At 40.1% G+C, this 15,389-nt stretch overlaps 1 protein-coding gene across 1 annotated transcript in view; it reads left to right on the top strand.

Annotated features, from left to right (window-relative positions):
• The window catches only part of LOC111875048, a 30,829-nt gene extending 17,052 nt beyond the window's left edge, over positions 1-13,777 (top strand). The window contains exon 2 of the mRNA XM_023871082.2: positions 10,002-13,777. Coding sequence (XP_023726850.1) covers positions 10,028-11,515 — 1,488 coding nt within the window. The 5' untranslated portion in view covers positions 10,002-10,027 and the 3' untranslated portion in view covers positions 11,516-13,777. The remainder of the gene's footprint in view (positions 1-10,001) is intronic.
• Positions 13,778-15,389: the final 1,612 nt, after the last annotated feature.

Genomic DNA, 15,389 nt, shown 5'->3' with positions numbered 1-15,389 from the left:
TCGAACGCTGGGATCGCGGGTTCAAATCCCACTCAAGGCATGGATTTTTGTGTGCGTTTATTCTGTGTTTATGTTGTCTTGTGTGTAGGCAGGGGACTTTCGAAGGGCTGATCCACCGTCCAAGGGGTCATACCGACTCTATATAGGATAAAAAACTGCAAAATCGGCCAAGGTCCAATAAAACACTGCAGAGCGATAGACAGATAAATAGAATTATGTTCACCGAAATAGACGGACCAATTAACGATCAGCCCCCATTGAGCATAAACAGTCTTTCCTTCCGCTGGTTATTTGACGATGTTTTTTCAGTATCAAGACTACATGTCATCGGATGAGAGGATGATAGATGAATGATGATTTGGCAGCTAACTGTCATGGTCCAACTACTATTCCTGGAGAGAGTGATGAAAACCATACAAAACCTCAGTCAAAACAACTGATATATCGACATAGATTCGAACTCAGCACCTCTCGAATCCGATTTTAGAGTGCTACTTCTACACCAACCTGTTAGGTACAGTCCATCTTGAGAGACTAGTAGTCACTCAGACAAATGACATATGATCCCTCATTTAAATGACAATCCAAATCTCATTATCATTTTCACAAGAGCCAGCTTAAACATATATCTATACGAGAAGTAGTATTTCTCCTGGAACATCAGACTGCACACTTGCTGCTGTTATACACGTACTTACATTTTCGCTACTGCGCATGCGGGTTAGATGTTAAGTCTTTCCCAAGCTTAGCCTTTGAAATTGGTTTAGCCTGGATATTTGTGACGAAGGGTTCTTATTAAAATGACATATGCAATGCACGGTGTCTATTGTATTGTTCTGGTCAAAAGAACATAATTAATGGGCCAACCTAAGTAGGTTTCTACTTTCGCTGCTTGACGGAAGTAGAACATATTCAGAATCGTTGTGTTTCTCTGATCATAACGAGACGATAGTGGCCATTAACGTTTGGTTCTTGATTTCCTTGTTTTCCTGGTTTTCTCTTTCCTTTCTTATGTCACGTGTAATGCTGTGTAGGTAATAAAAGCGTCATCTTGTGGGATATGACACAGTGAAGTCTGTTGGAAGATTTTCGACTTTTCGGCTTGACCACTGAGACAATTATAAATTTCAGATAATACAGCTAATAATCTGTTGTCTATTACAATCAAGTGTCTGTTAATTTGACAATCTCTATTTAATTAAATTTAAATTTAAATTTTATCCATGGATGAGAAAGAATAAAAAGTAACTCCCTGGCTTGAGTCCGCAAGCGAACTACACAGACAGACCGAGCGACCGCCATTTTTCGGCGAAGTTAGTGCCAACTTTTGTGGACATAGGGTGCCGCACTGTCAGGGCACTGCCGTTAATTTCGGTTTTCTAGGTCGGAGCCGCCATTTACTTGAAATAGCTCCTCAATTATTCTCACGAGGCTGAGTGGACCTTGTTTCAGACCCCATACTTCTCAGAAAATCTGGTAGCGCTGGGAATCGAACCCCGATCTCTGGACTTGTAGCCAAGAACTCTAACCACTAGACCACAAAGGCGGTCTATATAAGAAAGAATAAATTCAAAATTTAAAATGCAGATTTAGGTACATTCACAAATATTCTTAGAATTAGCAATTAAGGCCACCCTTCTTTTATATATAACTGTTATATATAACAGTATTTGGAAAAGTAGCTGGCCTTATATTCGAGTTAATATGGTAAATTCATAGAGCACGGCTCGTCTTGAGTAGCTAACAGTTGCTCAGCTTGTCAAGAAACTAGCAACATTTTATGGAATCTGAAGGTTCATTACCGTGTTCACAAGAGCCCTCCGCTGGTCTCTACTCTCAGCCAGAAAAATTTAGTCTTCTTACCTCTACATTCTATATTTTGAAAAAAAAAAAAAAGAAAGAAAAGCTGGCTTACGATATCACCTTTCTGTCTCCGTGTTTGTGTCTCTCCCACCATCAACGCATGAAAGCCGGTATAGTGGAGCCAGAAGAGAGGCCACTTGCTACGAAAAAGGCTTTGTAAACAAGTCCTGCGGCAACGAATATACAAGCAATAACATAACTACTGGACGCAGTATTTTCTATGCGGTCCGTGTCATATCAGATGCTCAACACGTAGTGAAATGAAATTATGCGAATCATTTTCTTTGACATTCAGAAAGACCAACTCCTCTTCTCATTGAAGAGGAGGTCCCACTTTTAAATATATTAATAATTTTGGAAAAAAGAATTAGGCTCCGATGTGGCTCGAAGTCAGTAATAACAGCTCTGGAGAGGACCAAAAGCAATCTACTGTTATGTTATGCTATGATTAGTTGTTCCCAGAACGTCTTTTATTGTCTTCTCATCTACCCTTAAGTCTTCCAAGTTCGCTGTTTCTTTAGGAGATTTAAAGCAAAATGTTGTATTCACTTTTATTATCTATCATGCGTGTTACATACCGCACCCATCCCGTTCTCCTTTATTTGTTCATTCTAATAATATCTGACCGGTCACGGTAGCCGGGCGGTCTAAGGCATGTACTGTCTTCGTTCGCTTGGAAACCGGGATCGTGGGTTCGAATCCTGCTCAGGGCATGGATGTTTAGTTTGTGTGTGTGCGTTTTTCTGTGTTTGTGTACAGGTAGAGACCTTGCGACGAGCTGATCACCCTCCCAGGGAGTCCTACCGAATGTGTAAGATCTAGAAAAACCGAAGTGAACGGAGAAGTTCATGGAGGTAGGTCTAGGCCCACTGGGGCTGTAGTGCCAAGGGAAAGAAAATATCTGACGAGAAATATAAATCATGAAGCTCCTCATTACGAAAATTTCTAGAGGCTCTCCTACTTCATATCCATAAAAACAAGAGGCAAACTCATAACTTCCTGTATACGCGCTTTCCTTTAACGGGTTTAAAATTCGGCCTTGGTGAGTGTTGCTTTGCATGACTGAATGAAACCTTCACAATGTCATGCGGAGGTGGAAAGAGATTCCCATTTGTTGGGTCATTGTCCAACTTGGCAGTAGAGTCATAACCAATTACGACGTTGCCAAATAATAACCTACACACGGTGAATATTAATGCCCCCACAATATGAAGATGTGACATATTCACCATACCCGACCCATATGTTACAATATTCTATTACTCCACCAGCGAACAGAGATGCATAGGGCCTGAGCAATATGTAACGTACTGCGAGATGCTATATGTGAGTTTCGTAAAATTGTGTTTTATTGAAAATATTAAAAATAACTTGTTAGAATTTTTCGGTTGCGTGCTTAGTTATGGGTAGGTCCGCTATCGGATTGACCATCGATGGGATGGCATTGAAACCCACAGGATGTTCAGTGAAAGCCCCGGAAATTCATGTGAAGCCTGCTATGTACAAGATTCGCAACGCCGCCAATGTGCTAAACTGGCAACCAGAGGCCAGTGGCCTACTCTGTTCTGTAACCTTCCTGGCATATTTATCGTTTAATATTAACACTTTGTGTATTTTGAATAAAGATATATGGGAGGAATAGAGGTGTAGCTCCACCTTTCTTGAACTCGGGACTAGATGGATGTGAGTGGACAGCTTCACGCCGTTGTCCATTAACCCAAGGGGCAATAGTCCTCGGCACCCATTGGACATGAGGCTGGATGGGCCCCAGAGCCGTTCTGGATGCTGTGGAGAAGAGAAAAATCTTGCCCCTGCCGTTAATAGAATCCCGGCCGCCGAGCATGTAGCCCGTTGCTATACCGACTGAGCTATCCCAGCTACTATCTCAGGCTGTATAGTTTTGAATGGTAGGATTATTGGTGGATAATACATTGGAAAGGATGTGGAAGGAAGAGGCCTTGTTATCTGATCTAAATACTGTCCCGAAATTTGCATGGAGGGACTGAGGAAAAGCATGAAAATCCGAGACAGGATAGTTATTGTCTTGATCGATATACGAAGCGAGCTCTTTCTGAAAGAAAATTAAGGATGTTACTGCTAAACAACTGCTCGTTCGAAAGCATACTCTCTTTAAAGCTGTAAAATTATTTGTGTAATACTGACAAGCATATTCGCGTACGTAGAGACTCAGAGAACACTCTGATTCCATTGTTGTATTCCAACAGTTGCTGCTGTCTAGCAACGGAAACGTGTTTACGGAACCTATGTCTCTGTAATTGCTTAGCAACGGCTGTACACGGTACACTAAAATAAAAATAGTATTTTGTTGCTTGGACAGAACACTTTATAACCGGTTTAAGCAAATGTACCAAGTTTTATAGAAATTTCAGTACATATTAAGCTGTATTAGGTTTATATTAATACTGTGCATTGTAGACTGGTTCCTAGGCAACGACCGCGAAATATGCAGCTGTACGACAGCCCTTACTAGGTAATTGCTCTGTAAACAATGGCCTTTACTAAGTAATGGTGGCAACAAGTTCTTAACACGCAACAATGTAGTAACTTGGAAGCTGTGTTCTCTACGCGGTACATGCAATATCTAGGTGATGCAAAATAGAACTCTTTGTAAATGTGTTTTCTGTGCGGTTCGTGCCGAAGTGTTATAAGCAGGACAAGTCTAGTGCGCAATATGACTTGGACTTGGATATCTTTGACAAACCCGTGTGGAGGCGGGATCGAATACCTCCACCGTGACCCTGCAAGTCGTAGGAGGCGACGAAAAGGGAAGTCTCAAAACTGAGACAGTAAAATATGGTCGAGAGTTCCAAGGGACTCAGACCCGAAGAAGGCTGCGCTGGCAAAGGCCAGCAGCATATATAAAGGACAGACCCGTCCTCTCGTCAGAGAGGGCGCCCCAATAAACAAGACCGTAAATGTCAAGCAGTAATAAATATCTGGTCATGAGCCCCACATGGGGCTCGACACCAGGACTTACTGACTGACTGACCGTCAGTCGCAATGTGAATTTGACTGTGACTTGTTTAATGAGTTGTGAGACAGTCACCAGCCCGAACATGAATGCTGGATCCGTTACCAAACAACGACAGGAGACGACACAGCAGAGTGAGAATACTTAGAGCATACTGCAGTGAACTGTACGTGCGCAAAGAGTGGGAATTAGTCATAGCGCTATAGTTACTTGTAGCTTCGACGTCTAAGTGTTCAATTAAATCCAATTACCAATTCAAAACTAGTCTCTAGTCACTCAATCACGTGAAAATGTAGAAAAAGGTTTTGGGATTAATTAATTGCCTACTTTCCTTTAATTACTTCTTGATTATTTCACACGAGTACGGACCGTACAGGAGATACCATGTCCAACAATCCTATTATTAAGTGTGTATTAGTTGTCGCGGGAAAATACTTACCGAGTCATTGCCTAGCAATAGCAGTCTCTTCTGGCTTCAATATTCCGGCTTTCAGGCATTAGAAGGGTGGCACAGACACACAGACAGTAAGCAAGGTAATCTCATAAGTCTTCTTTCATTTTTTGAAAATAAGGAACTTTTTTATTGCTAGTGGTGTGGAACTAAGTCCCTTGTACTGCGGCCACTTCTGGCCTATTGTACCAGCCCCAGATGATAGGTGAGGGTGATTGTGGAGCAATTGGTGGAATGAAGATTGGCAGGGGAAACCGAAGTACTCGGAGAAAACCTGCCACAATGCCACATTGTCCACCACAAATTCCACTTGACCAGACCCGGGATCGAACCAGGGCCGCCGCGGTGGGAAGCCAGCGACTAACCGCTTGAGCTCTGGGGCGACCAAATAAGGAACTTAGGGTAATACATAACACTGGAATTTTTTCATTATCAATACGGCAATATTGCGTGCCTGTGAGCTTGATCGGTTTGAATGTAGTGCTGCCTAGGGTTTCAGAATTGTTGGTTTTATTTCATACCCTGTTTTGCAAGAAGACGGAAATATAACCAATTTTACTGTGAATAAACAAGGAAAATGAACGTAATCTATCAGAATATTTTTAATATTGTTTCAAATATGATGTTTCTGTGCATATTTCAGCTCTGGAACTATTTAACAGACTTCGACGAAATCATGTACAGAAGTTTCATATTAGACGCAACTGGAGTGAATGTTGCTTGACATTCAGATGAAAGAGACGTTATCCGTTTACTCAAAATCCATTCATGGTATAGAATATTTGCAAATAACATACAACATAAATCTCATTAAGATAAATAAGTCTATATGCATATTAGGCATTCTCGACGAATTTTGTTTTTAGCAAAATATAAGAAGACATGTTTGTATGCCGTATAATTTTATCCTCGAACCAATGGATTTTCGTCGGTATAAAATTGGTATGAAAGGCAGAGGGATATGTAACGTCTTTAAGAAAATATATGCAAAATATTTGTGTTTTATTATTAGAAAGTTTTGACTGTTTTTATAGTTTATTAACATATGTTGTTATACAATGAATTCAAAAGGACGAAAAAGTTGCCGTAGCCTAATTTAAAGTACCATCCAGTATTTGGCTGGAGGAACTGAGGAAAACAATGAAAGAATCAATAAATATAGCCGGTGTCCCGGCCGAGATTCGAACTAGGAATTTCCAGAATTAGATTCAGAAGCGTTTAACGCTCGAGACAATTTGTACTGTTACAATATATTTTTTTAATTTTTTAGATTTAGTAGATTTTTAATGATGTTTACTTTGTGCCAGCAGCCGCAACCCAGTACGATCTATTCTATCGGGGCAGTTTTGTCGCTTAGATAGCGAGTCTCTTTAGTGTCACGATGCCCAGTGCATTAACTGCTTCCAGTATCTCGTGACAAAGCGGGCGGAAGTGGAGCTGTGAACATCTACTGCCATAGCGTGCTATTAGTACATTAACACACATAAATGTTTATTACGAAATATATAACTGTATAAAATTGTTATTTATAATATTACTTATATCATAAAACACAGCAAGTTGAAACTCCCACAAAGGACATTGCAACTACAGCGAATGGCTGCCCTGCATTATGCGAGTTTCAGGTCCCAATTGCCCGCTGAGTGACACCTGGGAAGGGTCAACTGACCGGTAGACAGGACTCGTTACTCATGGTAGGCAACTTGTCTAAGGGGAGGAAATCCTGAAGAAAAACTGTGCCCCTCGTAGATATTGGGTTTTGCAACAGGCTGGTAACCTGCTCAAGTAAAAGATTCACATAATCCTTAGAAATTCTTCATATTTGGAAACGGAACGGACTAACAAGTTCAGTTATACAGATTATTATTATTATTATTATTATTATTATTATTATCATTATCATTATCATCATCATCATCATCATCATCTGTATGTTGTATTATGATGTACCACCATATATATTGTCAATTTAAAGCTTATCTGAGGGCGTGTCGTTATCAGATAGTGTCAAATAGTTGCGTCATTAGAAAGTTACGAGATTCTATTTTCAGCATATTGTGGAGTATAGACTCGTTGCAGGGCAAAGAACTTGAAACAAACGGCAACAGTGTAGTAAACACGCCACTACAACAATAGAGTTACTGTTGGAAACCGTGTTATTCAATCCGTTGCTAGGCAGCTGCAACAATTGAACAACAACAATGGAAACGGGGGTGTTTTCTGTTTGATACGCGCATCGGAGTTGGGGTGATCCAGTAAAATCCCGTACGGAGGAGGGATCGAATACCTCCACCGCAATCTGAGACAATAAAATACTGCCCCGAGTGCCTCGGGACTCGGATCCGAGAATGACTGCAGTGGCGAGGGCCAGCAGCAACTGTAAACGACAGACCAGTCCTCTTGTCAGAGAGAGCGCCCCACATCAACAGCAGCAACAGCTCACAACGACTAAACCGCAGCATTCCTCTGACTAACTCACTGATTCACCAACCAACCAACTTCACTAATAGACTGCAACAGAGTCAGAGTCAGAGTTACTTTAAGACAGATTATGTACCGCCAATCAATTCGTCTTTGCAACAAGCCCCTTGATATCCACGACCAGAATTTTTATTTCCTAACTGAACACTTGCGGTTATAGTCCTTATGTAACATCCTCTCTGACTAGAGGATGGGTCTGGCAATTACATTTGCTGCTGGTCCTCGCCAGCGTCGTCATTCTCAGGTCAGATTGTATATCCCCCAGGAACTGGGTGACCCGGTTATACTCTCAGGCACTGAGTTCCTTTTTCTTCGATCCTCTCTGACGAGAGCTGGCTCTTCTTATAACATTACGGTACAGACTGCGTAGAAAACACCGTTCCTCTGTTACAATGAAATTTTTGCCGTGAAAAAATACTTGTTTGCAGAGCCGTTACTAAGCATGTGTCTACATGCCGCAGTATGTAGCCTAGTAATGAAAAATTGATTAATTCTCTTGAAAATTAAGTTACGGAATACACACTATTCAGTCATATTGTAGTGTGTAGCTGTTACTATGCAACGAACCGCGAGACAGTCAAATAAGCAACGGTGTTATGCAACAGGTTTCTGGGAAACAGCTCGGTAAACACGTTCCCGGTGCAATGAATACGCAAGCAATAACATCAGAAAGGCGTTTTCTATGTGGTCCGTGCTGAGAAGTTATAATCAGGATAGCTGCAGCAATCAGTTCAGTTTAAGTGACTAGACTGCCGTGATAGCAAATACTACTAAAAATAGGGCCTAGACCGACGGAGGCCCTATACATATTTTACAGTATATACAAGATATACATACTAGATATTAAGACTCAGTTGTAAATAAGTGTACATAGTGACAATGGACTAATACTATCAACTAGGACTGACAAATGACAGAGCCGACCTCTCGTTAGAGAGGGCGCTCCACATGGACAGGACAGTAACTCTAATTTTAAAAGTAACATCTGGCCATGAGCCCCAGCCGGGCCTCGACACCAACACAGACTGACTGACCGTCAGTCGTAATGTGACTATGACTTTGACAATAAGTTCAGGTCCGTGTGGAGGCGGGTTCGAATACCTCTACCGTGACCCTGCGAGTCGTAGAAGGCGACGAAATGTGAAGTCTCAAATTTGAGACAGTAATGTATGGTCTCGGACCCGAGAAAGACTACGCCGTCAAGGAACAGCAGCATATACAAAATACAGACCCGTATTTTCGTCAGAGAGGACGCCCACAAAAAACAAGACCTCAACTGTCAAACAGAAATAAGGATAGGGTCGCAAGCCCCAGATGTGTGCTTTATGCCAAGACAGACCGGCCGACTGACCGTCGGTCGTAACATGAGACTCGGGCTCAATCAGTTCAGAGTTGAGTTCTGCAAGGTAGGTTGAGAAGAGATGGCGTTATAATTCAGTTGACATTTCGGTTGTGGAGTATTAACCAGCTGGCAACGGCGTGACCAAAGAAGCTGAAAAACCTCCGTTACTAAGATCCGTTACCAGGAAAAGACTAATGAACGCAGACTGAGAGAATTAGCGTGCGCACTAGAGATCTGTAAAATGTGTAGATCACTGGCAGCAGCGTTGTAAGTGCTTGTAGTTCTGAGTCTTGTTTATAAGTGGTCAATAGATCTATTCATCAATTGATACCGCGTCTATAAACATACCTAAATCGTGACAATATTGGTATATTTCATCTAAAGTGAATATACAGAAATACTGGGTTTTCGGACTTTATCCATTGTCCTGGTTTTTAAGATAACTAAGAAAAAACACGACGTTTCGGAAACTGGATCTGTTTCCGTCCTCAGGTGAGGGAAAACACCTATTCTGTTGGGTCCCTTAGAAAGAGCTAGCCTCAATCACTGGACGGTGGATAAAGTCCGCAAACCCAATATCTCTGTGTGTTATACACCATCGTCAGAATCCTATAGTAACTACTTAAAGTAAATATGTTTAGGGAAGAAATCGAAATGCCACAAATAGCTTTAAAATATGCTGTGGATTATTTTTCATAAAATGATAGGAAAATTGCAATTCGGTGTAAAATTCAGTGAAAGAAACTGGTTACTTGAACTGGCGAAGAACGGCAATGTTGCGAGATTACCAGTTGCAGCGAATGCAGTAGAAATATTGATCTATTAGACTGATATCAACGAATAGTAATGTCAATTATTGATTTTTTTTTCAGGCGCTGTCACAATCCTCTCAGCAAGCATGTTGTTTCACTGGACGTTGCTGGCATTCTTACCATGTGTGGTAACTTCAGCTTCCGTGGGCGAATTATTGTTATCAAGAACTTCTGAAAAATATGTATCGCCTGATGAAGACTCTTTTCCCAGTGCGTCTAGCAGTCGGAGTTTAATACCAAGCATTGAGCGTCTTCAAAGACGTGAATATCAAACAAATTTAGATGAAGATTTTGTCAACGATGAACCAACTTACCAATATTTGGAAGAAGATATGGGTAAGGGAAATTTGTTAAGCACACTTCAGGCATTTACTGCCCGGAGGCCTAACTTGAAACAAGATGCTTTCACGGTAAAACCAAAGGGCAGACCATCACTCAGGTTACGGCGAGACACATTCAGTTTTGAACCTAAAGAGCCATCTGAAAACTTCCGTCGTCACAAGGCCGCTTTCAGCCTTTCAGCTGAAGAATCAGAAATGGCAGCGGAACCTCGTGTAAAAAGAGAAACTTTGTCGCCAGCGCTGGACGACGTGGACGAGAACTCTACTCACTGGAGGCGGTTTGATAACCCGAAACATCAGTTCGTGACGTCTCGAAACCAACCGACGACAGGGACAAGAAATTATTACTTAGGTGTTCCACAACATAGGGCAGGACACACAGTTGATGAGAACGACGTCCGTAGCGCGAAGTACAACGAGATACCTCTCCAGCAGAGAGATCCTGCCAGGTACGCTAATGCTCATGTCCGAGAACCTGTTGCCTACCGGCACGAGGGAGAGCCCCCCAGAAGGATTATCTACTACGCGAATCTTCCTGAAATAACTCGAGGCAGGCCTGTACATGATTACCGACGTGATAGACTAGGATATGATGATCGGTATGATTACGGTAGGTCCTACAATAAGTACCCTAGAGAGAGCCGATATGAGGGCACTCATGTAAGGTCACCGACTGGAAGAGACGGTCCATATCCTTATCGCCAAACCGGTAACGCGGGCAACAGTTACTCTATCATCGATGCAGAAAGGCCTCCGCCACAAAACGCGTGGCCACCACCTCAGCAATACGCATACCGCGATCCCGATGTTGTGAGCCGATCCAACAGGATCCCTGCACCCTATCAACAACCACAGGCGGGAGGGAGACAAGCTTATGATCAGCGCCGTGGACCTCCACTTCCTCCACCTCTGCCTCTACCCGATGACGGACCTAACGCAGCGCTTCACCCGTCACGCTACAACCAGTTTGGGCACACCGGAAGTCTGCCCCGTCATCAGCTGACTGTCATGCCTTCAAATCCTGCGGTGGGAGACGAACCATATCGAGACTACAACCCTCGGCAGCCAGCACCCTGGTCCATGCAGATAGGCACCAAGCTCACGGTGAAGGACGATGGCCGGCAGTTGCCATCTCCGGGAGGCAAGCGCTTTTATGTGCACAGCGAAGAGCAATACCCATCACGATTTCTGAGGTCTGACATCGATCCAGACATGCATCCCACTACTTTCTGAGGTCTCGCTTCAGAACACAGCTGAGTGGTTTTAATCTACAGAACTGCTCCTATATGATTCGTAGGGTATGGTGTGACATTTTTTGTCGTAGATCCAAAGAATTAGTTCCAAACTTTCTTTTAACTCTACACGACTTCCATAATTCGCCTTCTGTTTTCATACCTTCAGCCGATCTTAACCGGAGATCGCCCTTTTGTTTTCATACCTTCAGCCGATCTTAACTGGAGATCGCCTTTTGTTTTCATACCTTCACCCTATCTTATCCGGAGATCGTCTTTTTTTTTCATACCTTCAGCCGATCTTATCCGGAGATCGTCTTTTGTTTTCATACCTTCAGCCTATCTTATCCGGAGATCGCCTTTTGTTTTCATACCTTCACCCTATCTTATCCGGAGATCGCCTTTTGTTTTCATACCTTCAGCCGATCTTATCCGGAGATCACCTTTTGTAACGTGTTTGAAAGAAAAATATACTTCTTTGAAAACCAAAACTATCATTTTCACTGAACTGCAATTTCAAATTTAATTTCACTTTTAAGGTCTAATTTTCATAGCTTTCGCTTTATTTTGAACAAAAGCTAGCACATTACAAATGAACAGCTGAAATATCGTTCAATGAAAATTTGCCGATATGATGAGCTGAGTATATAACCTTACTTCATAAATCTAAAGTTTATTGAACTTAAAAATTGTTATATATTAAAATGTAAAGTATTTAAACTCAGTTGATATAAAAGCTTCATGTGGTCCAAAAAATATCCTCACATGTAGGAACTGCATTAGATATTCATACAACATTGAAAACTCTCCACTATCCAGTTTTCTATTCAGCTTCTGTTTAATTGAAACCCATTTAGGAGCCGGGATAGCGCAGTCGATATAGCGATGGCTACGGTCTGGAAGTAAAGCACAGGGAAGTTTTACCTTTTTAGAGGACCCCCTTAAAATATCTGTCGGAAATATATAACATTGTAGTATGAAATTAAAAAGATAGACATTTTGCACGATACTAAATACATGGAATGATGGCATTGGTTTGTGAACTATTCTTTATGCAATCACTGCACTACTAATACTTACAGCTGCTTCCAATCTATAGCTTCGGTAAGAATTAATATTTTAATTTATATATTTCTGTTACATACATTTTAATATTTAGCATAAATTCTCAAAGTCACCATGCCGTTATAATATTTCCATAGATGAAATTACAAATTTAACTGAAAACTCGATGTTCATGCTTGGTTGAATTGTCAAGAATAGAATTGGCTCGTTTTGTGTATTACCAAGCTATTAACATATGAACATTTTTAATGTCGGAATTTGTCTACATTAAAAGTGCTTATAGTAGTTATTAACAAAGAACTAAAAAAATATTCAATATATATTTAAGTTAGTTCTCATTAATTTAATATATTGGCAAGGTTTTCGTCCAGTATTTTACAATTTAGATTACACTGAATTTAAAGAAATAGACTTTTAAAACGAATTTATTAAGAGAGTGAGAGAGTTATTGGTTCCTCATAGAATACATTTCGGTATTTCCATGGATCTGCTACAGATTGACAATGATTCAGTTATATTCATTGTTTAAATTTGTTCTGGTGTTTAATGTCAGAATATTCATTAACAGAAATTGTGACACATGAAGGCAAACATTTCTAATTCCAACCGAAGGACTTATTTCATATTACTTATATTCGACATTATTCATGCATGTTGTGTCCTGATCAAATAATATGTTTTGAACAATTCAACACACGAAAGAATGACGTAATTCATAAACAGTGAACTCAAACTTACAAGTTCAAATTCAGTCCTTTGTAAATTAGAAATCTTGGTAGAAGTTAAGAAAAAATTTCTTATATAATGTGGGCTGTGTATACATAAATTAGGCTGAATCTTATTTTCTTTAATTTTTAAAAATATTTTTGTATGTTCTTAGAAGTGCACAATTTTTATTATTTATGAATGCATACACAGTGTTCAAGTATACAGATTTAGATTTTAATTTTAATTCTTTTTTAAGAGTAGGTGTAGGTTAATATACAATATAAAATGGGATAATACAGAACATGTTTCAGTATCGCTGAACTTATAATAGGTGTTTGGAAAAGTGTGCTCTCCAAAAATTATTCTTATATTATTTGCAACATGTTTATTTTTATCAAAGAGATACTTCAATTTCTTAACACCTATTTCATATGTGGATTGGCGTTACTGTATACAAAATTGATCATTTATTGAATATTTAATGTGATAGTAATGATTGCAACTAATCATAATGTGTATTGTTTATTTTTGAATAAATGATCTTTTATGATTTTTAAGAACATGCTAAAATATATGAACTAGTTAATACTTCAATATACATTTTCAGATAAAGTGAAGTTCACATGCATCCACAACAATGCACAATGCACAATGATATTTCACATTGTTAATATCAGCCGGAACGTACTGACCGGCTTTAGAGAGGTGGGAAATCAGGGCAGATCAATACTCGGAGATTGGAAACAGAGACCAGTACAATTATAAAGTTAAATTTATTATTGGCTTCACTGGATAGATTTTGCCTTATAGTATATATAGAAGATCTCAACGGCACAGAACAAAATGTTGTTCAGTTCTCATAAAAAAGTAACTAGTGAAATCAACGGTTTTCCTTCTTGCTGAAGACACTGGAGCTGAAAAAGAGATTCCTTTTTGTTCGAGGAAAATAAATTCTATCCCAATTTCGAAAGAACAAATTAAAAATTAATTTAATAAAATGCAACAGACTATTTAAGATTTTTGTTCGTAGGCCAACTTGAATATGGACTTCCAAAAGGCTTGATTAAGAAGCCAAAGAAATGTCATAATTAACACAGCAAAGAATCTAATCGTGTCAGATATAAAATAAAGTCTATCTTCTGGAATATAACGCCGTTTATTCTGGTAGAATTTCACTGAATTTGGTGGTTTCTTCTTCTATTCTCCGACCCTGAATATGGAGGCAATATATTTCTCAGAAATATCTGTGGGCTTCTGCCGGACCACAAGGGGTCAAATCCCAAAGATGGTACTCATCATAACCAAATGCAACATCAAGTATATATATATATTTACAAGACTTCTTGGAAGAAATAATCGCTACTTTCCTTTGATACGACACGGACTGCAAAGAAAACGAAAAAATAAGAGATACATAGGCAGTAAGGTGATCTCATAAGCCTCTTAAAAATTGGAAGAGATACACAAAGAGGCAGCTAGAAAAGAGTCGTTCAAAAGAAAAGTAGGCGACTTCTTTTCCCGAGAATTTTCAGTTCAAGGTAAAGTAAAGAAGGTTAAAACTGTTTCATATATTAATTCTTAAACACAATAGAGTGGGGGACATGAGCTGGATTCACGGAGCTAGAGACAGAGACAGAGACATGTGTCGGGCTGTAGCGAACGCAATAATGAAACTTAGGATATTACAAAACGCTAAGAATTTCTTTACTAATGAGTAACTATTAACTTCTCAAGAGGACTTCATGAAGACAATTCCGAAAACATAAGAGGAAGAGTCAGCAAGTAGGTCACAATTGGATATAAAACGTAAAACATGAGATATTCGAAACTGGGAAAAAATATTTATTTCTCGGCATATCTTCTACCAACATTGATACACTTGTCCCATCGCTTTACTAGTGGTCGAAACCCGCAGCACAAAAGACTTTTGACTGTTGACTCAGCCACTTCCGCACCTCCGTTTCAACCTCTTCGTCATCAACGCGAATTTGCTACACAGCTGTGAACCGTTCTACGAGACAAACACTTCACATCGTAAACAGGAAATATTTCTTTATGAACACCCTTTGCATTGGGTCCTCTTGCCCACAGAAAAAGCACAA

The sequence above is a fragment of the Cryptotermes secundus genome, unplaced genomic scaffold (assembly GCF_002891405.2).
Source record: "Cryptotermes secundus unplaced genomic scaffold, Csec_1.0 scaffold321, whole genome shotgun sequence".
Lineage (NCBI taxonomy): Eukaryota > Metazoa > Arthropoda > Insecta > Blattodea > Kalotermitidae > Cryptotermes > Cryptotermes secundus.
Note: the sequence above shows the minus strand (reverse complement) of the source record. Positions and strands in the feature narration are given on the sequence as shown.